The 25,263-nt window shown below is 44.2% G+C and overlaps 1 protein-coding gene across 1 annotated transcript in view; it reads right to left on the reverse strand.

The window, feature by feature from the left end:
• Window positions 1–315: 315 nt before the first annotated feature.
• LOC145390263 (uncharacterized) overlaps window positions 316–25,263 on the reverse strand; it is a 355,704-nt gene continuing 330,756 nt past the window's right edge. The window contains exon 7 of the mRNA XM_080265244.1: window positions 316–453. Coding sequence (XP_080121370.1) covers window positions 316–453 — 138 coding nt within the window. The remainder of the gene's footprint in view (window positions 454–25,263) is intronic.

Raw genomic sequence — 25,263 nt, forward strand, 5'->3', positions numbered from 1 at the left:
CATATGTTATCCTGAAGTTATAATTTAGTAATGCATGATCGCTACTACAATGAATGTTAGGTACGATCAGGAGGGGGCAAAAATTTTTTAACGGGGCCTAAGGGGGTACTCTGGGAATATTTTGGGATTTCATCATATCAGTTACTGTACTAGCAGCGATATAAAACGAGTTTCAATGGCGTGATTTACGTATTTCAATTTACACAGTAAAATTCTAGGATGCATTAGCCATGCAAACTGAGGGTCTTACGTATACTAGCATGGAACCCTTATCAACTCAGTCTCTAAAGGACAAACCTCTAAGCATGAGTAAATTTAAAACTGTCCACCAAAAGCCATCTGAAGATACTGCACATACCGTGGACTATTTACATCATCCATAAAGATGATGTTCGGTTTTTGATGTGCCTTCTGCAGATGGTCAATCACCATCTGTCCACGTGTAATTTCACCCTGAAAGAAATAACTTTAGTTAAGATAGCACAGTACAAAAAAACTGCATTTTACAGAAGGGATTTGACAGGAGTCAGTTCCTTACATTTTTATTAAAAAAAAAAAAAAAAAAAAAAAAAATACAAGTTTACCCAAAGAATGATGACTGAAACCTCACAAACTGCATTACCTTGGTAAGCCAAAATGCTGGACACTCCAACACCCATCATCATCATCATTATCATCATCATCATCATAATCACCAGTCCTGTATGAGACAGCCCTAGCATGTATTCAATATGGACGGTGGGTGTTAGCGCCGAAGTGGTGACATGTGGAGGTGTAGGAGGACTACTGGGCCTTGGGATAGGCAACTGCCCCCAAGAAATAGGCCCTGAGCCTTTGCCCAGAGTCGGACACATTAAAAAAAAAAAAAAAAAAAAAAAATCATCATCATCATCGTTCTGCCTCATTTTATCACCTGCAAGTGGAATGACGACTCCAGTATCCACAGGCTATTTTAATTCCTGAATGAAGCTGATGATTTATGTAAATTATTCTGGATAATTTCTCATCAACCATGGATTAAAAAAAAAAATCTTTGTTATGCAGCGTAGTCTGAGACCCAACTTCTCGAGCTCAGGTACGGTGTGACCTCGGGTTCTTTGTTCTCGACCACGTCAGTCACAGGCAAGGAAGGAAAGTCCAAACACAACTGGTCAAAGGCACACTTATATATTAACAATAGACAATTACACACACAATCTGTGATCAAAACTATGTGACTTACAATAACAAGACAATCTCAGAAGGCTAGCTCTGACAATAAATATTTCAGCCTAGTTCAGTGAGTCTGACCTTTACACAGGATAATTCCCATTCAGTGTTGTGCATATGACTCACACAATATGCCAGGTGTGCTCTGTCTCAGGTATATGGCAAATACAGTCACATATATCTCAGTATACGCAAACACGTGACATAGACGGCAGTATATACTCAGGGCCTTATATATATACTCGTGTAACATAAACGGCCTTCTATGCTAGTTATATGCATCCGCGTGACAGACGATACCCTAGCTACCCTTATGCTACGTGCGCATTACATAGAACAGGAGAATACAGCACTTACGATCTATCCGCGTGACAGGGGCTGGTTGCTGGGAATATACCTTATATGTCACCTTTGATTTACCTTGCTATGGACAAAGCAAGGGGGGGGGGGGGAGGGCACAGAACTGGTGTTGTTTGTCAGGTGTAACACTGGGGGGGAGGACAGTCACACTTGGAGGCGAACCGTGGCCTAGCGCCATGCACTTCACACGTGAGTTTCTCTGCGTGGAGTTCACTGTTCCGCATGGGGAAGGTAACACTGAGGGGGGGGGGGGGCCACTGGGGACCTGGGGGGGGGGGGCTGGTGCACTGGGGTAGGGGCTCACAGAAACTGGGGGACAAATAACCTCAGAGTCTTTTACTCACAGAACAGGCGAAGAGGGGTGCTCGGGTCACGGACGGCAGAAGGCCCTTACGCCGGGAACCACAGGTGGCGTCCGGGTGTCGGGGGTGGGCCATCTGGAGTGTATTCCAGGGGTAGGTCACCTGTGGAGTCGTCACGAGTCCCGTAGGAGTTGGTGGGTAGCCCTCTTTCTATAGTCCCTCAGTGATACGGAGCTCTCTGGGCTAGGGCCGAAGGGGTCCAGGAGGTGTGCCGCACGGTGCTGGCCCTTAGTCGTAGTCGGGGTTCTGGGGGCAGACCTGGGAAGGCCCAGGCTGAGGGTCGGCTGCGGAGAGAGCGGCGCCCTGGCTGGGCTCATCTGGCAGGGGAAACCGTCAGGAGAAAACTGCGGCAGCCTGCACTGGGTGAGGTCTGGAGGCTGCAGTGGGCATCGGAGGTGGCCCGCTGACTCCGGAGGCTGCGGCCTCGCCTGTGGGAGGAGGCCGTCAGGGGTGGACCGCGGCCTCTCGCTCCAGTGGAGTCCGACAGCACCTGGGGGCAGGGAGGAAGGGGCTGCAGTGACAGGACACCTAGCCTCGGGGACATCTTGTACCTGCAAGGGAGCAGATCCCACCCTCTCAGGGATAGAGGCAGGGAGAGGGGCGCCTCGCTCTTCCACAGGAGGGGCGGGCTGAGCAAGAGGCACTACCCTTGGTAGGAACTCCGGGACTCACAGAGGGAGAGCAGCCGAGGGCCTACTCCCCGATTTGGCAGGCCTGACAAACCCTGCCGAAACTCCGGTCCAGGGTGCACGCAGGAGGTCCAAGGGACACTCCCTCCGCCAGGCAGCCTCGTTGGGCACTGCCTGAGGTCCTACACGGGACAGGGGTGGAGGAGGGGTCCGAGGGGACTCCTTCTGGTGCCGCAGAACCCAGCGACGGCGGGAAGAAGAGGCCCGGTGCGCACTCCTGGCAACAGCCCGAGCTCCGGTGGAGTCTGCTCTTCCGCCGTCAGGACTGAGGTGCCTGTCCCGGGGATGTTGGGAGGGGTAGGCCCGGTGGGCACTCCTGGGCAAAGCTGCAGCTCCAGTGGAGTCTGTCCTCCATCCATTGGGGTTGGGGCAGCCTTGGAGGATGGCTGGTGGCCTGTCCCGAGTGGTATCTCCAGTGGAGTCTACCCCTGGGCCTGCCTCCCTCCTAGGGAGCTCTGGCGAAGGTCGACTGTAAGACGTGCCGGCTCCCGAAGGTGGGTGGCAGAGGATGGAGAACCGGTGGTTACTCCACCCACAGCAGACCCGGTGGGTACTACTGTGTCGCTGCTCCCCTGGGGTGTAGCAAGTCTCAAGGCTCCTCCTGAGTCCTCTTCTTTTATGGAGGCCAAACCAGTGGATAAGGCATTCAAGGGCTTGCTTGGGACCTTGCTTCTGCAAGTCCCACCCTAATTCTGGCGAGTGTTTCCTCTGTTGAAGAGTAGTGTACTTTCACTGTACACTGCCAAGTGGTCTGGCTGCGAAGAAGAGGGGCGTCGGGTCACGGGCAAGATATGCCGTTCCTGCCTGGATGGCTCATCGGGGAAAACAACCTCTCTGTCATTTCTTGTGGGGTGGGTGTCACCCCCTTGTACTGTCCTACTGGGGTGGTGGTGTCGGGCTCACTCCGTCGCGCAGGTATTTCAATCTTAATAAACCCACAGGCAATGAATGATGACTTAAAGCAAGTATTCTGCTATGACTGAAAACAGATATATGGAAACCTCTTTTTATTCAAGGCATGGTCCATTTTTTGGTGTCGAATATTTTATCAAAACTGCTCTCAAGTGACTGCCTTTCCTCTCTTCCTTCCTTCCTCTTCTGTCTTTCTTTCCTTCATTCTTTCCTCTTCCTTCTCTCTATGGGTGACTACACTGAGTAACAAGCCAAATGGTTTCCTGTACACCATGAAACCATTTACTACAATGGGTGGTAATCATAATAACCAGACTATGGCACCTGGTGGTTTAGTGGGCAATTAAGGCACTCCAGCTGGATTGAGCATGTGTAGGTTTATATCCAAGGAGTGGTTTGGGCTATTGTTCACGTAATACCAGTCGGGGATGAGGTCACTCTCATCTTGGATGTCAGAACCAACTTGCCTAGGCCCTGGCTCCTATGCTCCTCAAGGGGTAACACTGGACTGGATGATGATGATGATTAGGATAAGCAATGGAACTGATTATTCACAATGCAGTGGCTATGACATATCAAACATCCCGCAAATTGCTGTGCTCTGACATACAAAAAAAAGCAGCAGCTACAGAGAGGCTTCAGCATTTTACGAGTACAGTAAAACCTCACAATAACAGACTAACTGGGGCCCACGCCATTCTGAAAAAAGCTAAATTCTGATAAAAGCAACATCCGGCCTTCCCCTGCTAACCCAGACTTTTTCTGATATATCAGAAATTAGTCCGGATCAGAGCAATGGTTTTTAAACTGTTCTCACTACCACTGAAGAAAACCTCTCCCCTACTATTCTACAGGGATGCGTTCAATAAAAAGTGGTTGAATAACGAACTAGTGGAATAAAAAACCTATTCTTCCTATAAGATTGTTAAGAAATAGGGGGGTTAGATTCCTGACCACCTTCATCATTTAAAAAATATTCAATAAAGATGGGAAACATACCAATAATCATTTTACACCTTTTATTCATTAAACAGAAGGAATATTCTTAACCTATTTTATTTCTAACACAACAATGAGGAAAAAAAAAATAGTACAGGCAAACCCCAATTTATAATATCAATAAATGCGATACCCCAGAATAATGATGGGGGTAGAAATACCACCCCAGCCCGCCTATCATAGGCCTACCCCCAGTTTTGCGATGGGTTCTGATTCTTTTTTTCCAATTTCGATGATACAGACTTGGATTTTGTGTTTACATTGATTTATACACTGTTTTTGGGCTTAGATTAATGTGTTTTAGTAATAGGTGGAGATAACTAGGCGACTCAACAAGGAATATTTCATGTTTGACTACCGAACATCTAATGTATCTGGAATACATAGTTTTAAATAAATGTTAATAATTATGAATGCCCCACTGGGGGTAGGGTTTTTTTTCAAGAATACTCCCCCAGTATCCCTGCTTGTCGTACAAGGCGACTAAAAGGGTTGGCAGAGGGTTAGTGCCCCTTCCCGGAAAACAACTAACTAAAAAGACGAACAATAAGCCTCGGACAAGGACCAACCAAGAGATGACGACCAAGGACCGGACAAAGGACATGGTAATTGCAACACGGAATGTAAGAGGTGAGAATGATAAGGTGAAAGAGAGAGAGATTGTCCAGGTGCCTGAGGGTGCGAAAGTGGATGTATGTGGAGTAACTGAAATTAAATGGAAAGGTGAGAGTGTGAGAGATTGGGAGTATGGATGGGGTATATGTGCAGGAGTAGGTGAGAATAAGAGGGCAAAAGAAGGAGTGTGTATAGTTGTGTGAGTAAAAGATGGAAGAAGAACATAAGAGAGTATGGATCAGTTGGCTCACGGATTGTGTGGGTAAGACTGAAAGTTGGAATACAAATGAGGGCGATTGTGTGCGTGTATGCACCAACGCAAGATTGTGCAAGCACAGTGAAAGAATAGTTCTGGACAAATGTGGAAGTGTGCATGGAAAAGTTTGGAAGGAATGAGAGAGTGTTTTTGATCGGTGATATGAATGGTAAAGTAGGGAATGTAAAGGTAGACGGAATAGTTGGTGAGTGGGGTGTGCCTGCTGAGATAGATGAGAATGGCAGTGAGTTAGTGGACATTTGTGCTGGGAGAGGGTTGGTGATAGCCAATACCCTCTTCAGGCATAAAATGATCCACAGGTATACATGGCGAGTGATGAGAAGGGTGGGTGGTGAACTGAATGAAAGGAAGGCAATGATTGATTATGTGTGTGTGGATGAAAGGATGCGAAGATGTGTAATGGATGCAAGAGCTTATAGAGGTTGGGAGAGTGGACTTTCTGACCACTACTTGGTGGTGGCCAGAATCAAGATCCAAATAAGATGGACAAACAGAAGAAGGGAAGGACAGGAAGAAGGAGTATTTGCAAGGAGAGTGGAAAGGTTACAAGAGGATGAGAAAAAGGCAGAATATAAGAGAGAAGTGGAGGAACTATGGGGCAAATATGAATTGGAGCAGATGGGGGACGTGGAAGATGTGTGCAGGATATTCACAGATGAAATATGTGCAACATGTGATGTGGTGTGTGGAAGGAAGAGAAGACGGAGGGGGGTGCAGGGAACAGCGTGGTGGAATGAAGAGGTGAGACAGACTGTGGCACAAAAGAAGAAAGCATACAATGAATGGATGAGAAATAGGGACGTGGAATAAGTTGAGAGGCAGGAGAGAAAGTTATATGTAGAAAGAAAGAGAGAGGTGAAAAGATTAGTAAGAGACAGTAAGAAGAGACTGGATGAGGAATTTGGAAGGAATTTGAGTGTAAAGTGGAGGGACTGTAAGAAAATGTTCTGGAAAGAGGTGAAGAGAGTAAGACAGGGCGGAAGTGAAGTTAGTAGGGGAGTGAATGATAAAAATGGTAGATTACTAGTGGAGAAGGGAGAAAAAGTGAGCAGATGGAGAGAACACTTTAAGGAATTGTTGAACATAGAGGATGGAAGTAATGTGAGTATAAGTGGCTGGGGAATGGGTGGGAGAAGGATGGAGGTGAGAAGACAGGAAGAAATCAGTAGGATAGAAGTTCTGGAAGCAATGAGGAAAGTTAAATTGGGGAAAGCCCCAGGAATTGATGATGTGTGTGGTGAAATGCTGAAGCATGGGGGAGAGACAGTAGTAGAATGGATGTGGAAGATGTGCAGATTGGCCTGGGAGGAAGGTAGAGTCCCAGAGGATTAGAAGTCAGGTATAATTATTCCCTTGTACAAAGGAAAAGGGGAAAAAGAAGTGTGTGGTAGTCATAGGGACATTTGTCTTCTTAGTATAATAGGAAGGGTGTACTGTATTGTAGGATACTTACTGGCAGAGTTAGAGAAAGAACAGAGGAATTAGTTGGAGAAGAACAGGGAGGCTTTAGGAAGGGAAGAGGTTGTGTAGATCAGATATTCATTCTTAGATCTTTAGTGGAAAAGTTTCTAGAGAAGGGGAAGACATTGTATGCAGCTTTCATGGATTTGGAGAAAGCATATGACAAGGTCGATAGACAAGGACTGTGGAAAGTATTAAGAATGTATGGAGTTGATGGGAAGTTGTTGAATGCTGTGAAGAGTATGTATGATGGTGTTAAGGCTGCAGTGCGTGTGGATGGTGAACTGAGTGAATTTTTCTCTTTGAAGGTTGGGTTGAAACAGGGATGTTGTCATGTCTCCATGGTTGTTCAATCTGTACATGGATGGGGTAATAAAAGAGGTACAAGGTAGGGTAGTGGATGTTGGAGTGGCCCTTGTGAGAGACGGCAGTGTTTGGAAACTCCTGGTACTGTTGTTTGCAGATGATACTGTGTTGTTGAGTGAAGACGAAAGGGAGCTGCAGGGCTTGGTGGATGAGTTTGGGAGAGTGTGTAAGAAACAGAATCTAAAGGTGAATGTAGGGAAGAGTAAAGTGATGGTCTCTGAGAGAAGTGAAGTCAGTGAATGTACAGCGAGGTTGGATGGTGAGGAATTGGAAAATGTGAGTACGTTTAAGTACTTGGGTAGTGTGATGAGTAAGGATGGAGGTTTGGAGGGTGAAGTGCTTGAAAGGGTACAGCAGGGAAGAAAGATTGCTGGTTCCTTGAAAGCAGTGATAAGAAACAGGGAAGTAAGCATGGAAGTGAAAAAGTTACTACATGACAGTATTGTGATACCAACTCTAACGTATGGAAGTGAAGCTTGGACGTTGTTGGAAGGACACAAGTCAAGAGTGAGAGCAGTGGATATGAGTTATTTAAGAGGAGCCTGTGGAGTCACATGGAGAGACAGGCTGACAAATGTGGATATAAAGGAGCGTTGTGGTGTGGATGTGGATGTGATAGGAAGAATTAGGAGGAATACACTGAGGTGGTTTGGCCATGTGGAGAGGATGGAGGGTGAGGGACTGACGAAGAGAGTGTATCTGAGTGAGGTGGAGGGGGGGAGAGGAAGGGGGAGGCCGAGGATGAGATGGAGGGATGGGGTTGAGAGGTATATGAGAGAGGGGGGGTGTCAGTTGGGAGCAGGGCAGTGAAATGGCGAGGGGCAGGGCGACGTGGATGCTATTTGTTTGTGGCCACCCTGAACGGGATTGAGGCATCTGGCAATAGATAGATAGATAGATAGAATTATGAATGCCTTAAAGAGTTACTGTAACATTAATAAATCATGTGTTCACATTTAGGCTGCTTATGGAAAAACGCTTTGAAAACACCACGTTGGAAAGTAAGAGAAGTAAATAATGGAGATCAGCAACTAAAACAGTAGTTAAAATGACATAAAGAGGGGCCACTGAAAAGGCTATCCCGATCGCATCATCGATCGAAAAAGCATGTGTTTACATTCGGGCTGTTTCAGGGAAAACACTCCGAAAATACAAAGGAATTTCTAAATAAACGTTGGAAAATGAGAGAGAAGAAAAGGAGCTCGGCACCAGAACAGGAACTAAAATGACATAATGAGGGGCCATTGAGAAGTCTATCCCGATCACATCATCGATCAATATATCATGTGTTTACATTTGGGCTGTTTAAGGGATAATGCTTTGAAAATACAAAGGAATTTCTAAATAAATGTTGGAAAATAAGACAGAAGAAAATAAAGGAGCTCAGCAACCAGAACAATAACTAAAACGACATAAAGAGGGGTCGTTGAAAAGGCTATCCCGAATGAATCATTGATTGCATTCCCTGTCAAGAGAATTCCCCATCAAAACACGGACGATTCTACATCACAACAATTTGCACCTTGGATGATTCTACTTCATTCATATATTATTATTATGCATATGTTTATTTAATCGTCCTGGGACTCCCTGATGGAGGAACTGTATATAATGCTGCTGCTTCTTCCCTACTGAGTCTGAATACAAGTCGGAGATCGCATTCTTGAGTGACCTTAACTGGATACGAGCGAGACAGGCACTGGTTTTAGGCTTTCGGTTAGGTTAGCTATTAGGCCATTTAGATTGGCTTTAAACTTGTTTTTGGACTCATTTGGGTGGGTTTAACCCGAGACGTCCCGTCGATGTATGGGTACGTTGCAACATTTTGCATTTGCCAGTCCCGTCGACGTACTGGTACGTTTTGCAATTGCAAGGTCCCTAATTTGACAATTTTCAATTTTCGCGCGTGATTTCTCGTGAGTATACACGGGACACCTTCCTCTATTCCTCTACAAGATGCCAAGCAGGGACAATGCCTTACACCGCATAACCTCCCCCCCCCTCCGCACGCCATTGTCTTGGCAATTCACCTGTTACCAGTGACCTGGCCAATAAAGACATTCAGGGCCAGAGTGATTCCCCAATTGATGACAATGTGGAGGACAAAGTTTACATAGCATTAGAGGAAGAAACAGTCAGAAATGATGATCAGGTAATGTGGCAAAAGAAGGTCAGGAATGGTGATGAGATAGTGAGTGAAACAATGCTCATAATGCCTACATTACTGTTTGAAAACCAATATACTCTAGTACTACATATAAATTCGTACCAAATAAATAAATAAATACCGTTTAGGAGTGGTGTGGAATAGTTATCCTCCCACAAAACTCATTTTCTTTGCAGCCAGCCTGATAGAAAACCCTGTAAGGTAAGGAGGTACTCCTACCTGTATCGAGTATTTTAAACCTCAGGTGAGCGATTTCTCTATGAATTTTCGATGTTTCTCACCAAAAGTGGAGGTTTTAGCCAAAATTTTTTTTTTCCAAAATTGGTCAGAACTGGGGGGTGTCGGAGGTGCGAAAGTGGACGGGACGTGACAGGTTAAGACTTGGTTGAGAGGGAAACCCAAGACTCAAAAACACATACCTATAATTTACATGTTGAATCTACCTCAAGAGACGATACCCTGCCTAGCAATGGGTTTTTACTTAACCAACTGCATCGTTAAACCGGGATTTGCCTATACAGCCATGGTCATAATCACCTATCCTCCGGTACTCCGTGCCTCAGGCTAGCTCCTTTATGCACGGCAATTCACAGCAGAGTAAGAGGGGCTGAGAGGGGGGAGCCACAGAGAGAGAGGTGGGTGGAGGGATGAGTGGTAGTGTGGGGGTAGGGTGAGGGAGGGGAGGGAGGGTGGGTAGGGGAGGGAGAATGAAAAGCGAAGTGGTGGTCGCATTATCTGTCTATTTTCTTTCATTCAGGGCATGATACAAAGGAGTCAATATTTGGTAGATAATGCTGCATTACACCTTGTATAGTGGTGTCAGATAACAAGCTTCAGAGTGGTGATATCAAGTGGTCGAATAACGACTGGTCGAAAAACGAGGGCTTGGTGTACTGTACTCTATTCTACATTCACTAGAATAATCAAATGGTATAATATATACATAAATACTCTACTGTACACTGATAAACATGTCTTTTATTACCTTATTGTGGTGAATATAGCTGAAGTGGTGAGGCAGTCCGGACTGCTCCTGGCATTATTGGACTTTTTCTGATACTTTATATCACAGAGGAAATCTGTGCAGCATGTCAGGTGGTGTGTGGCGTGAAGAGAAGAAGAAAGGGGGTGCAGGGAACAGCATGGTGGAATGAAAAGGTGAGACAGGCTGTGGCACAAAAGAAGAAAGCATATAATGAGTGGATGAGAAACAGGGGCATGGAAGAAGTTGAGAGAAGGAAGAGAAAGTTGTATGTAGAAAGGAAGAGAGAGGTGAAAAGATTAGTATGAGAGAGTAAGAAGAGAGTGGATGAGGAATTTGGAAAGAATTTGAGTATAAATTGGGGGGAGTGTAAGAAAAATGTTCTGGGAAGAGGTAAAGAGAGTTACACAGGGTGCCAAAGAAGTTAGTTGGGGAGTGAAAGATAAAAATGGTAGATTATTGCAGGAAAAGGGAGAAAAGTGAGAAAATGGAGAGAACACTTCAACGAATTGTTGAACATAGAGAATGGAAGTAATGCGAGTATAAGTGGCTGGGGAATGGCTGGGAAACTGGGGGATGTGAGAAGAGAGGAAGAAATCAGTAGGGTGGAAGTTGTGGAAACAATGAAGAGTGTTAAAATGGGGAAAGCCCCAGGAATTGATGGAGTGTGTAGTGAAATGCTGAAGCATGGGGGAGAGATAGTAGTAGAGTGGATATGGGAGATGTGCACATTGGCTTGGGAGGGAGGTAAGAGTCCCGGATGACTGGAAGTCAGGTATAATTATTCCCCTGTACAAAGGAAAAGGGGGAAAAAAAAAAAATATGTGGTAATCACAGGGGCATTTGTCTTCTTAATGTAATAGGAAAAGTATATGGTAGGATACTTATTGACAAAGTTAGGGATATAACAGAGGAAATAGTTGGAGAAGAACAGGGAGGTTTTAGGAGGGGAAGAGATTAAGTAGATTAGATATTCATTCTTAGATATTTAGTGGAAAAGTTTCTAGAGAAGGGAAAGACACTGTATGCGGCTTTCATGGATTTGGAGAAAGCATATGACACGGTGGATAGACAAGGATTGTGGAAAGTATTAAGAATATGTGGAGTAGATGGGAAGTTGTTGAATGCTGTGAAGAGTATGTGTGGGGGTGCTAAGGCTGCAGTGCGTGTGGATACTGAACTGAGTGAATTTTTCTATTTGAAGGTTGGATTGAAACAGGGATGTGTCATGTCTCCATGGTTGTTCAATCTGTATATGGATGGGGTTATAAAAGAGATACAAGGTAGGGCAGTGGATGTTGGAGCAGCCCTAGTGACAGAGGGAAATGTTTGGGAACTCCCTGTACTGTTGTTTGCAGATGATACCATGTTGTTAAGTGAAGACAAAGGGGAGCTGCAAGGCTTGATGGATGAGTTTGGAAGAGTATGTAAGGAACAGAATCTAAAGGTCAATGTAGGGAAGAGTAAAGTTATGGTCTTCGAGAGAAGTGAAGTCAGTGAGTGTACAGTGAGGTTGCATGAGGAGGAAATGGAAAATGTAGTCCTTTTAAGCGCTTGGGTAGTGTGATAAGTAGGGATGGAATTTTAGAGGGTGAAGTGCTTGAAAGGGTAAAACAAGGAAGAAAGGTTGCTGGTTCTTTGAAAGCAGTGATAAGAAACAGGGAAGTGAGCATGGAAGTGAAAAAGTTACTACATGACAGTATTGTGATACCAACTCTAACGTATGGAAGTGAAGCTTGGACCTTGTTGGAGGGACAGAAGTCAAGAGTGAGAGCTGTGGAAATGAGTTATTTGAGAGGAGCATGTGGAGTCACATGGAGAGACAGTATGACAAATGAGGAAGTGAAGGATCGTTGTGGTGTGTGTGTGGATGTGATGAGAAGTGTTAGAAGTACACTGAGGTGGTTTGGCCATGTGGAGAGGATGGAGGGTGAGAGACTAATGAGGACAGCATCTGTGACTGAGGTGGAGGGGGGAAGAGGGAGGGGGAGGCCAAGGATGAGATGGAGAGATGGAGTGGAGAGGTATATGAGAGAGGGGGATGTGAGCTGGGAGCAGGGCAGTGAAATGGTAGGGGACAGGGCGACATGGAGGCAATTTGTTTGTGGCCACTCTTACGAGATTAAGGTGTCTGGCAATAGATTTGACTGACAGATAGCTCCTTGATTCTGATAAAAGCAAATTCCAGTCTACTGAAGTCCATTATATCGAGGTTTTACTGTACCTGTAAAATTAACTGATGAAAAAGTCAGCATCACTGAATTTTCATATCCAGTAGAGCTCCTCGATACCGGATCAATTGGGAGGAAGTCCGATCCGATGAGGCTGATAATCCGGTGTGTCCAATGGTCACTCCTTGACGTGTGATTTCAAGCACATAATGAAAATAAGTGAGGAATATAACATTTTCTAGTATGAAAAATAATACCTATACCCATTACACTTACCTGGCCCATTAATATCACACCCTTGTCTTGGCACTTCTTCATGACTAGCCCAAGCGGGTGAGAAAAACTGTCACCAGCGTTGGTAACTGTGTTCCGGGTCACCCCAAGCAGGGGAAGCGATCTGGTAAGCCTGCGCCATACGCCCTATGTAATGGATAGTATATGTTAAATGCATAAAAGCGTCAGCTGGGCCCAGAGCTGTCTGACAGGTACGCATGTTTTTTTTCCTATTTACCAGATGGTATCCAATATGTACAATGGTTTGTCCACGGGTCTTCAAAGTGTTCATTAAATAAGATAGCCAGTCTAGCAGGGTATGGTACAGCGAGGGTCTACTGTAATACAGTATATAGAGAAAGCTGGTTCCAGAAACAGGGAAAACACAAACGTGGAAGAAAAAGTAATCCCTCAATTATCCGGATAGCCATTACCCTGACAATCCATTACCCGGATACTGTGATCTGGCTCTTCAAAACCATTATTCGTACATTTTGTCATTTTATCCAGACAAACTGCATGCGTCTGAGTGGAAATTATGGCCACACAAACATTTTCGCCTGGCCAGGCAGGAATAGCCTGGTGGTGCCACCCTTTCTGGCTAGGCAGTTCACCCTGCGGCTGCTAGAGACCCCCTCAGTCGTTCTCAGTTCCCACGCAGCAACAGTATAGTGAACAGCTCCTCTCAGACAGTTGTTATGGCACTGCACATGGTGGCTTTCGTGGCTGTTCCCTACCTGCTTAAGGCCTTGCTAATCCTTGCATGCCTCTTCCTAGGGTGTGTGATGATGGCTTCTCCACCAGGAAAAAAGGAAGAGGGTAGTGCTGACTCTGGAGAAGCATCAGATCCTGGGTATGATTGATGCAGGATGGTCAAATCATGAATACTGACATTGATTTTACTCTAGCTCACTGTACTGTACCTTGATTTTATTGTATTTTACCATGATTTCATTCCATCTTACCATCATGTTTTGTGTGCCCACTGCATTTTTCTTGTGTAGCCATTTATTTCAAGTTTTCTTCATGTCACTGCAGGATATGGCCGTACAGTGGTGATTGCTTGTCTGTGGTTGATGGGTCTGCTCGACCACAGTAGTTGTTTAGGTGTGGTTTATAGACCTGCTTGATCAGAGTAGTGTTAAACAACAGGAACAAGTGTTGTATGATGTACTGTAGTGGCCTTTTACACAGGTTTTCAAAGTTAAGTTATGTACGAAGGGGGAACAACAGAGAAATTTATTATCCAGATGGAGCCATCACCCAGACATGATTTTGGCTCTATTCAGTCGGATAATCGAGGGATTAATGTATCATCAGTTTCCACTGAAATGGCACATATATGCATCTGTACATATATACATACATATGTATACTGTATATATATTTAGACCGGGCTGAAAAATCCAACTTGTGAATTTTAAACTGTAATGCCAAAGAAAAGTTGATCTACAATGAAATTATCATCTATGCAAAATTTTGGTTTAATCTATGCTCATATAGAGGTGGCGCCTGCCTCATCAATATCTTGCCATTAGCTGAATCTGGCGCACCAGTGCTGTCACAGGAGTCTTATGGGTCAGACTTTGTATTTTGTGTGTGTGTTTTTTTTTTAATCATCTATTCTTTGCTCTCATATTATATTTTTCATTTTCTGGTATTAATGCTTAATTGCTAAATATCTTGGTGAACTACAAATATGGCTCACACTACTTGCTCTGCCTTAACTCATGATATTTATGGAACTTTAAGAACTATGCTGACAAGCAACTTCCAAAGAAGTGGGATGTGGAAAGACACTTTTTCCCGAAACAGAAAAATAAAAAATGCCAGTGAAGGAAATAGTGAAGGATCTTGGATCAGAACTTATGCATCTTTGGAAAAAAGCTTCAGCTCAGTTCCTTGTGTTCACCTAACAAGAATTACACAGCCGGTTTTGGACAACCATTCTAAGTACAAGATCCTGGTGAAAAACAAAGGGAAAAACTGCTACAACAAACAGCTTGAAAACTACAAAACTCATATGCAGAAGGAGCTATTTGATATCTCCTGTTGCAAATGTAAATCCTTTGAGGAGTGTGTGTGTTCAAAGAAATGAAAGCTGCCCATAAGTGAAAGAGAGTTCCTTCCAGATCAATGAGGAAACAGACAGATGTACATTGAAAAAGTGGATACAAAAGAACCATAAATCCTGCTACAACATACAAACGTGCAAAAAGGGATGCAGAGAACTACACAGTGAAAACCTGCGATTATTTTTGCCAGAAAGCTCAAAGTGGGATGGAGGAAATGAGTGATACTGATGATCGTTTGGAAAATGATGGTACAGATGAAACATATTGTTTGAGTGTAGAAAAAAAAGGGGAAAGAAAATTAAGATATCATGAACGCAAATCAACTGTGAACTGGTTGCAAGAGAAGCTGATCAATTTGGTGTGAGTGCCAGAGGTGCCGCTTCAATTGCCACTTCTGCCCTGGTGGGTGCTGGACTTGTTTCACCCAAAAACAAGAATTTCGTTAAAGTCAAAAGTAAGATATGCCAGAAATTCAGGCAGAGAAAGACTTCAGCATTTAGAAAAGGAAGACATAAACAGCACTGTATTTTGAGGGAAAAAAGACAAAACATTAACACTGGAAGAGAGAAAAGATGAAAATGACTGTCTGCCCATTCACCAAGTAAGCAAAAATTTGAGGAACACATTTCATTAGTTAAACATCCAGGCTCTGAATACTTTGACCATGTAACTCCTGATGGGGGAACAGCAACTGCTATTTCTGAGCGCTTGGTGAACTGTGGGTTGAAGACTGAGATGCTTGTTGCAATAGGGTGTGATGGTACACCTGTTAATACAGGGACAAAGGGAGGAGCAATATAATTGATTGAAGACTTTCTTAACTGTCCTTTGCAGCGGCTTATATGTTTGTTAAACTTCAATGAGATTCCTTTTCGGTATATATTTAAACACTTGGATGGTGAAACCTCAGGGCCCACAGTATTCAATGGAAAGACTGGGAAGAAGATAGGAGAAACAGTTAGTAACCTCCCTGTGGTAAATTCTGAACCAATCCCAGTAGATGATGCGAAGAAGTTTCATGAGACCTGTTCAGAGCTAAATTTAAGTTAGGATCAAAAATATATTCTGACTATATACAATCGGTGCCATTGAAGTTTGCCAGGTTGAGATGGCTGGCAAACTGATATGGCGTAAACCGAACCATCCTCCTAGACATGGTATAAAATATGCCAGTGCAGTTTGCTGCCACATGAGGCAGCATAAGGGAGGGACGGTGGAGGGGGGAGGGTTTGGGGTAGGATCAGTTTGCCTCTGGCAGCTGTGGTGACCAGATTGTGTGATTTTTATATGTCCTGCCTCCCCTTGCACCCCCCCGTTTTTGCCTCAGTGTTTTGTGGTTTTGCGCTTTATTATGGGCATGAACAAGACATTATCAAGTGATAATGTTGCACAGATCATAGGTCTGCATAAACTGGGTCACCCAACAAGAGAAATCGTTAGAGCAACAGGTGCTAGTGAGCGATCTGTGCGGAACTGGGTGAAACGTTTTCGTGATGGTGAAGGTGTGGACATGCCGGTCCATAAAGCTCGCCCAGGAAGGGCCAGAAAGGCATCAGATCGTATTACAATCATTATCAAGAGGCAGATAGAGTCTAATCCTCGACTGTCTGCAAGAACTTTGAAACAAAGTAACAAACAACTGCTGCAGCACATGCTTGTGAGAAGTGTGAGCAGGATTCTTCACCGCCTTGGATACAGAAGCCGCCGGCCTCGTCGCAAGCCAATTCTCACACGACTGCAGAGACAACGTAGGGTTCATTTTGCAAAGAAATATGGGCTGTGGAGTAAGGAAAAGTGGCGTTCTGTTTTGTGGAGTGATTAGTCCATGTTCACTGTAGTTTCTAACCGTGGACAGGACATGTACCGTAAGAAAGGCAGTGACCCCTTTGACCCTCGTTACACGTGTGGCACCGTAAAACACCCTGATTCTCTGATGGTGTTGGGTTCTTTTTCCTATTACGGTGCAGGTGAACTTGTGGTGCTTCCTAAATATGTGGCTATGAACCAGTATAACTACCTGGAGCTCCTTTGTGACAATTTACCCAGCTCATTTCAGAAGTGTCGTGCTAAAGTATTTCAACAAGATGGGGCTCCATGTCACACAGCTAAATCTGTTACCCAGTGGCTATGAGACTGTTGTGTGCCCTTCTTTGATGATTGGCCTGGAAACTCACCGGATTTAAATCCGATCGAAAATCTTTGGATGATCATAAAGCGTTGTTTGCAAAACAAGGACACCAGCTCCCTGCCACTTGAGGCGGCCATTCGTGAGTTATGGGATAATATACCATTAGAGAAGTCACAGACCCTTGCAGATTCAGTTCCCAAACTTCTTCAGGAAACAATCAAACGTCGAGGACAAACAACACACTACTAAAGTTTTGGTGAGTGGAGTTTTTTCATGTCCAACTCCATACTTTATGTTTCTGATTACTGTGGTGGAGAGGGGCGGCAAACTTCACTGTCTCTGACTGTAGTATGCAGGGTCATCTGGAAAATTTCCTGCATCATTTTCCTCAGCTGAACGAGGCCCATTAGCATATTCAAGATGGCTGACAGCATGTGCAAGAATTTTGAGACTGTATTGGTTAGTCCATCTTCCTTCCAAACCATTGAAAACGTTAGCCAAATATTTGATGACTGTATATGTTCTGACCTGGTTTGAGATTTTAAAAAATCCGTCCTGTGTCAATGGACCAATACATCTATTCAATGCTGTTACCAAGATCAAATATATGAAAGATGAATGCTTGGGAGCATATAATGCTGCTACCCAGGTTATTCAAACAAATGCTTTCTAAGCCCATCTGGAAAACATGCTTTTGGGCATGGCATCTGATGAAGATATTGACATCAGAAGAGATGCTGTGAAGAAAATTCTAGCAGCAAGAAGCAACCAAAGACAAGAAAGAAGACAATTCAAAGTACCAGAGATGAATTTGGGGCCAGATCATTATACTCAATTGATCAGCTGGGATGTGGTGTTTATTACAGAACCACCACTCCTCAAGAATTTGACATGTTGAACTACATGATTTGGTTGAAAGTCCTGAACTTGTGGAAAAGCTGTGTCCAAAATATCCCAGCCACACTCAGTCAGTTGAATGCACAGTAAAGCTGGTGACTGAAGCATCTGCAAAAGTTTATGGTTACAGAAACGGAGATGGGTATATAAGAAATATACTCAGATCAAGAAAAATAATGCCAGCATTCGAATCAAAGAAGGATTTCAAAGCAGAGTAAATCTGGCCCAGTTTAATGGAAGGGTGGATGGGATGGGTTAGGTGTGGAACTTCATTTGCAGCCACCTCATCAGTGTGCTAGCTAAGGGCTGCATAATAAAGTGTCCTGGTGCCACCTCTTACTGACATGATACGGATATAATATTTTGCAGTTCCCTTGCCTTTATATAGGAGCAAATTTTTCCCTTCTATTATAAAAAGAAGACTGGACATCAATTTTTTTTTACATATGAGTGTGGTGTCCCAGATGACTGGTTGCAGAGGGTGACAGTAAATGTGTATAAAGGGGAAAAGTGTGACAGTAAATGTGTATAAGGTGGAAGAGTCTGACAGTAAATATGTAAGGGGAAGGGTGATGCCCTGGAAAAAGGAAATTAAAGGTTTAAAACTTTTCAACCAGATAATGAAAGAAATGGAGACAGACCTAGAAGGTATGATAAGGGAAACTGAATTATGATGAGACTGGGTTTATGATAAGAAACAGTCCACTGATGCCATATTTACTGTCTGATGGCTTTAGCAAAAATAGACACTACAGGACAAAAAAAGGAAATGGTGATTTTGGCAATGAGAAAGCTTGAAATCGAGTGTGGCTGGTTGGAGGGGTTATGACTATGTAAGTGGGTACTTGCACCCTGGATAATGTGACTGGAGATTTGAGTGATGAGATTTCCGTGAATGTTGGCAAGCATCAGGGGTCAGTCTCAAGCCCCTAATTGTTTGTCATATGACCAAAGCTTTCTCGTGTGACTTCAGAAATGGACTCCTATGGGAGATGTTGTACACTGATGACTTGGTGTTGACAGCAGAGGCTGAAAGGGAGGCAGAGGAAAGGTTTAACCCCTATCTGCCAGGTATCGCCTATACACGTCACAATCGGGGTGCTATATGGCCGCAGGGTAGCAGCTATACACGTAAGTGTCTACCAGCCACCGTCTAAACCAGGTGCCATTTCCAATGAGTAGGGAGGGAGTCCCTCCATAGCACACAGGCAAGAGTCAGTCTGTTCTATGCTTTTGTCAGGTGTACAACAATGTCTTCAGTTTCCTATTAATCTGCTTCCATCCACACTGCCTGTAGCCAACTGCATCATCCACCCCTGCCAAACCTCTTTTCAAGGATACTAGAAAAGGACTCAGCGATAGTGCCATAAGGCACGCCTTGGATGCAACAGTGTCTAGTTTATCTAGGAGTGGAAAAGTTATCACGCTGAGACCAATGCCATAGTTGGCACCACAGGCAGACACACAAATACATTCTGCTCTCACACCGAAAATTAGTTCTCTTCTTCACATCGTTACTCATCGATGCAACGACCTACAGACCTGGGGATACCTTCATTTGCAAGAGGAAGAATTGGTGAGTAAGACAGTCTTTAATTTGTTTCCCTGTGCTATACTTTGAGATACTATGGTTTCAAAACAAGCAATTTCCAGGAAATTGCCCGTAGTGAGGTGACAACTGCATTAAAAATAGCCCAGCGTTTGGGGGTTAAGAACTGGAAAGATGGAATAGAACATATATGCTTGAGAGTAAATACATATAAGCAACTGATGAAATCTTGGGCTGGTGGCAGTAATGTCAATGAAGCGGGAATGTGTCCACGTGCAGTTTGTCACAAGGGTGTGGGAAATAACTCCATCTTGTGCAGTGCTTATGATAGATGTGCACACAAGAAATGTAGCAATATTAGAGGTAGGCTGTGAAACAATGCTGAGTTTGTGTGTGTGATATGTTGGGGAGAGAATTTAGAGATTGAGGGGTGTGAAAAGCTTGATCTTGCTGGAGAGTCTCTTGAGTGTGTGGAGGACTTTTGTTATGTGGGGGTCGTTATACACTGGAAGTGGGTCTGGAGATAGCTCTGTGACTAGAGTAAGAGGTGTTTGGAGGAAGTTCAGGGAGCTGTTGCCTCTCCTAACAATGAGATTGCTCTCTCTCTCTCTCTCCCTCTCTCTATGCCATGGGATTCTTGTATGTGGCACGTGTTAAGACTACGGTAATGCTGTGCGGTGGTGAGACGTGGTTAGTAAAGAATGAGGATATTCATCAGCTAAAACGTACAGAAATGACTATGACTGGATGGACATGTAGTGCATTCTTGAATGACTGGCCTGGGGGGGCTAGGATTGCAATGAAGAGCTGAGTGGAAGGATGGGACTTGAATGTTACTGGTGTTCTGATGAAAGGGGGTAGAATGAGATGGCTTGTGCAATGTGCAAGGATAGATGATGACAATAGGGTGCAGGAGGTGAAAGGTGTGAACAGCAAGGGTAGGGTTGCAAGAGACACACCAAAAACAGATCTGGAACAAGGTAATAAAATGTAACCTCTGTCATATGGGACTGAATATGGAGCAAGCTAAAGACCAAGCAGCATGGTAAGCCAACATTAGGCGACCTGGACCAGCACATACAAGCATGTTAGAACCTTTATAAATGATACGATAGGGCACAACCATGCTTCTGGGAGGAAAATCATGAACCTGCCCTAAGTGTGAAGTAGACAGTGAATAATATGCAAACTACTGTTCTTTTCTGTACATTGTTAACTATAGGTACATCAAAAACCAGGTGCATAATTCAGTTTATTCAAACCATGGTACACCTCTGCAGACCATAATACTGTAATAAGTTTAACAAGCATTCACACAATTGTGAAGAAGGAGTAAGGGAAGACAAGAGATGTAAAGAGCATCAAAGTACCAAGTGACCCATATAACCTCCTCTCTTCCTCTCTCTCTCTGATGGTGGGGATGGGAGAGGGAGAAGTGAGGAGGGGGTAGGGGTGAGGAACTGGGTGAGAGAGGAGTGAGAGGAGTTATTTATGGCATGTATGTCATCATGTGGTGCTTATCATCTACTCACTCAGTGTGGTGCTCTCTCTCTCTCTCTGATTCTACACACTGACAAGCAAACTGGTTTTCTGTGGCCCCCTAAACCATTTACTACACTGGGTGGTAACCATATACACTCGATTCTTGAGTAACACTCAGTTGAGTAACATGTTTTTGTTCTAACATGCTCAAGATAATGTAACAGATCTATCAGCATGCAGAAAAACTAGACCTCAGCCAGGAAGTCAGGTGGCCTGGCAACAAAGTTTGAAAGTCACGCGTGGTGACATGTAAAAGCCCAAACTGAAAATTAACAAATTAATCACTGGTTTGGTCGGGATTTGAACTCAGGCCCTCATGCTTCATACGCGCACACGTTACCATTAAGCCAAAGAGAGGATCCCCCAGTTTGCCTCTATGGAATGCAGGCTTTTTATACACCCCATTACATCAATCTTTTCTCCCTTTGGTGATTAATTTGATTGGTTTCGAACACATGTGGTTGCATAGCTCATTGGAGGCCACCATATGAGGGTGCTGTGGACCACACCAGACAGCTCACCCCCAGGATGTAAGGCTCTCAACAACATCATTGCCCTCAAGGCCTCGCCTCACATCCCACACCGCTGCCAACCAAATGACCAAACAGAAACTTGATAAATATATCATACTGTCCTGACCGAGATTCGATCTCAGGCCCTCGCCCTTGATATGCGCGCACGTTACCACTGAGCCAAAGATATGCATGCACATCACCACTGAGCCAAAGAGAGGATCCCCCATTTGCCTCTATGCAACTTGGGCTTTTTATACACCCTATAACATCACTCTTTTCTCCCCTTGGTGATTAATTTGGTCAGTTTTGAACACACGTGGTAGCGCAGCTCATTGGAGGCCACCATGGGGGTGCTGCAGACCACACCAGATAGCTCACCCTCCAGGATGTAAGGCTGTACATCATTGCTTAAGGACCTCGCCTCACATCCCACACCACTGCCAACCAATGTAAGAACTGGACACAAACTTAACAAATTAACCCTTAGACTTACCAATGACAATCTGGGTCATCATGCATTTGTCAACCTCTGACGTCAGTATGACGACTTTGCCCGTCATCCAATGTAATCCAAAAAGAAATATTTAGGGAGTCGTCATTTTTGTTGGATGACAGGCAAAAGTGGGCGGAGACAAGCCTACTATAACTGGTGCGTGCGTGCTCACTGGCTTTGCTTGGCTCAGTATGGTAGAAGGTTCCTCACAGGTAGGATGTACCCCTCTTGACCTCCCGTCAAACACTTACGCTCCTTTTCTCGCGTATATATGCGGTGTTGTTATTTAAGAAAATACAAAAAATAATGCATTATTGGAAAGAAAATTTATTCTGCTACGTATTGAAGCAAAAAATTTTATTACTTCTTGAATAGTTTTTTTTTTTTGGCAAATATTTTTTTAAAAGGAGAGTGTAAAACTTTAGCATATCGGCTAACTTCTACTCACTTTTTTTTGCAGTTTATTTTGCATATATTGTGTTTTTGGACAATGTACAACAGAGCAAAACTCTTCATCTTCAAAATGAGACCAAAGTGGCCTTTCTATGATGAATAGTAACTTTCTCATGAGCGTTTGAAGTAAAATATTTCTATGCGACTGTTCTGAAAGCTCTCAAGCGAGAGTTACGCGCACAGCCAGACTTTACGCTCCTCCCTTCACGGGATAGGGTTAATCACTGGTCTGGTTGGGATTTGAACTCAGGCCCTCACACTTCATAAATGTGCATGTTACCACTGAGCCAAAGAGAGGATCTCCCGCTTTGCCTCTAAGCAACGCGGGCTTTTTATATACAGTCATCCCTTAACATCCGCGGTTATAACATACACAGTTTTGAATATCCGTGGATGGCTACAGAATAAAAATATATATATATATATATATATATCTCGCTGAACTCTGCTGACACTGTAACATTATCCCAGGCACAGTTCATGGCTGTTTTAGTAATGGCACTATCCAGTGAATGAAATATATTGTAACACTCTGCCTTTTGGCCACTTCATTTATTAATGTCATTAATTCATCAGGGGAAAGGTTAGGATGGGCTGGGATTACCTGTACAGTATTTCTTTTCTTCCATTTTCTCCCTTGCAATCTTCATGGTGAAGGACTTTGTTGTGTTTACCAGCTGATACAAGGGGAAAGCTCTGTGATTGGTTGGTCATACCAAAGCTTTGTGTGTAAGAGCCTCCATCACTGGCTAATCGAAAATCACCATGGAGAGGTAAATTGAAAATGTTAAAATCTTTTTATAGCTGTATTAGCTATTTTATTTTTATAGCTTTATTTGCCATTTTTATTGTTTGTAAAAATGTACATAGAGATTATCTTTAGTTACAACAAATATTTATTTTGTTATTGTCAGCAGTGTCGAATCCTCTCAACCCACCACCATCACCAAGGAGAGGTAAAGTGAAAATGTTAAATCTTTTTATAGCTTTATTAGCAATTTTATTTTTATAGCTTTATTTGCCATTTTTATTGTTTGTAAAAATGTACAAAGGATAGTGGTAGGTGGTGAAGACCATCATCCACTCACTTGATGTAGTGCTGCCTACTTCTTCCTTAGCCTTTATCATTCTTTTTCTGTGCCTGCCCTCCTCTCTTCCTATTTCTCCCATCTTTCCTGTCACTACTGAATGCTTTTCTTTCCGTTACAGATGGCTTTACATTGAGTGACAAGCCAGATGGTTTCCTGTAAGCCAAGAAACCATTTACAACACTGGGTGGTAACCATATAACCAAACCATACGTGCTCCCTACGTGTCAAGTGGGTTGGTGGAGGGTTAGTGCCCCTCCCTGTAAAACAAATAACTCAGGGTCAAATGGCCACCCCGTACGGGATTATGGCGTCTGGCAATAGATAGATAGATAGATAGAGATTATCTTTAGTTACAACCAAAACTTATTTTTGTTACTGTCAGTAGTGCCGAATCCTCTCAACCCACCACCATCCCCGCTTCACCTCCCATTGCGGAATGCAGTAACATGGGTACTCCTGTCAGGACCGCCATAGCACGCAGACGTTTGTTGTGGTGTTCTGCTTTGTCGATATAGTTAGCTTTCTGTGCTAAACCTAGTTCATATACAGTTTTCTACAGGACGCCAAAGTGACGTGTGAGCCGCCTGTGGATCCAGGAGGAGTGTCGCAACTACAACATATGGACTCCTCCTCCTCCGCTGGTGTCAAGAGGACCCGTGACTCTCCTCCTTCCGGGGATGGTTCTGAATCTACGCAGGTAAAATCTACTAGGGGCTCTGCCTACCACCCTCCTACTTCATCAGCTGAGCCCCAAGGCGATGTATTTGCAGTTTTCCACATCCAGGAGGCTTCTGGGTCTAGGGTATTTACCGCCCCCCCCCAAGATCACTGAGTATTTGGTCACAGCACCCTTTGCTAAGTGGCGCCATGCCGATAAAACATTAATCAGGGGAAATGGCATGACATTGGAGGTGCAGATCCGGGAGACAGACTTATGTAAAATAAACCCCCCCATGGAACAGCTAGGTCAACTTGGCCCCTGGAAGGTGAAATGTCAAAGGCTACAGGAACAGGAGGTGGGTACAGGTACATACACCTTTGGCACTATAGGCCCTATTGCCCGCGAATGTTTAATAGCTGATCTTGTCACAGACATCAACATCCTGCAGCACAACCACGATCGACCCCTGGAGTCGTGTCGACTGGTGGAGGTGGTTCGGCTCCCAGCCAGGTTTCCTGCACCAGGTGAACCAAAGGATTCCACAACACTGCGGCTTCGATTCACAGGTCCCCTACCATCGCGTGTGGTTTACGGTGGGGTGTTTTTCTGGGTAAGGCCTTATACATTTCCCGTTTATCGTTGCTCTCGGTGTCATGCTTTTGGTCATGGTTCTGCCACATGTAAATCTGGCTATCGTTGTTCTATGTGTAGTGGCAACCACAAATTTCAACAGAATGATGGTACCACTTGTGCTTTAGACCCACACTGCTATTTGTGTGGTGGTGCCCATAGGCCGGTCTCGCATGTGTGTCCGGTCTATCGCATGGCCTTGAATATCGACCATGAAGGCAGGACCTCTTCAACACCCATGGCAGACATCAATAAGACCCTGCGTGCCCTTCCAGCCACCTACCAACTGGATCATCTTGTTTCCAGTGGAAAGTTACATCCACCGGCTCATTTGGAAAATGCCCCCCAAAACGGCTTCAGGGTCCCCTCGCGTGCCCCTGCCCTCT

Source organism: Coenobita brevimanus, chromosome 14 (genome assembly GCF_032717465.1).
Source record: "Coenobita brevimanus isolate Jiangsu-jjx chromosome 14, ASM3271746v2, whole genome shotgun sequence".
Taxonomy (NCBI): Eukaryota; Metazoa; Arthropoda; class Malacostraca; order Decapoda; family Coenobitidae; genus Coenobita; species Coenobita brevimanus.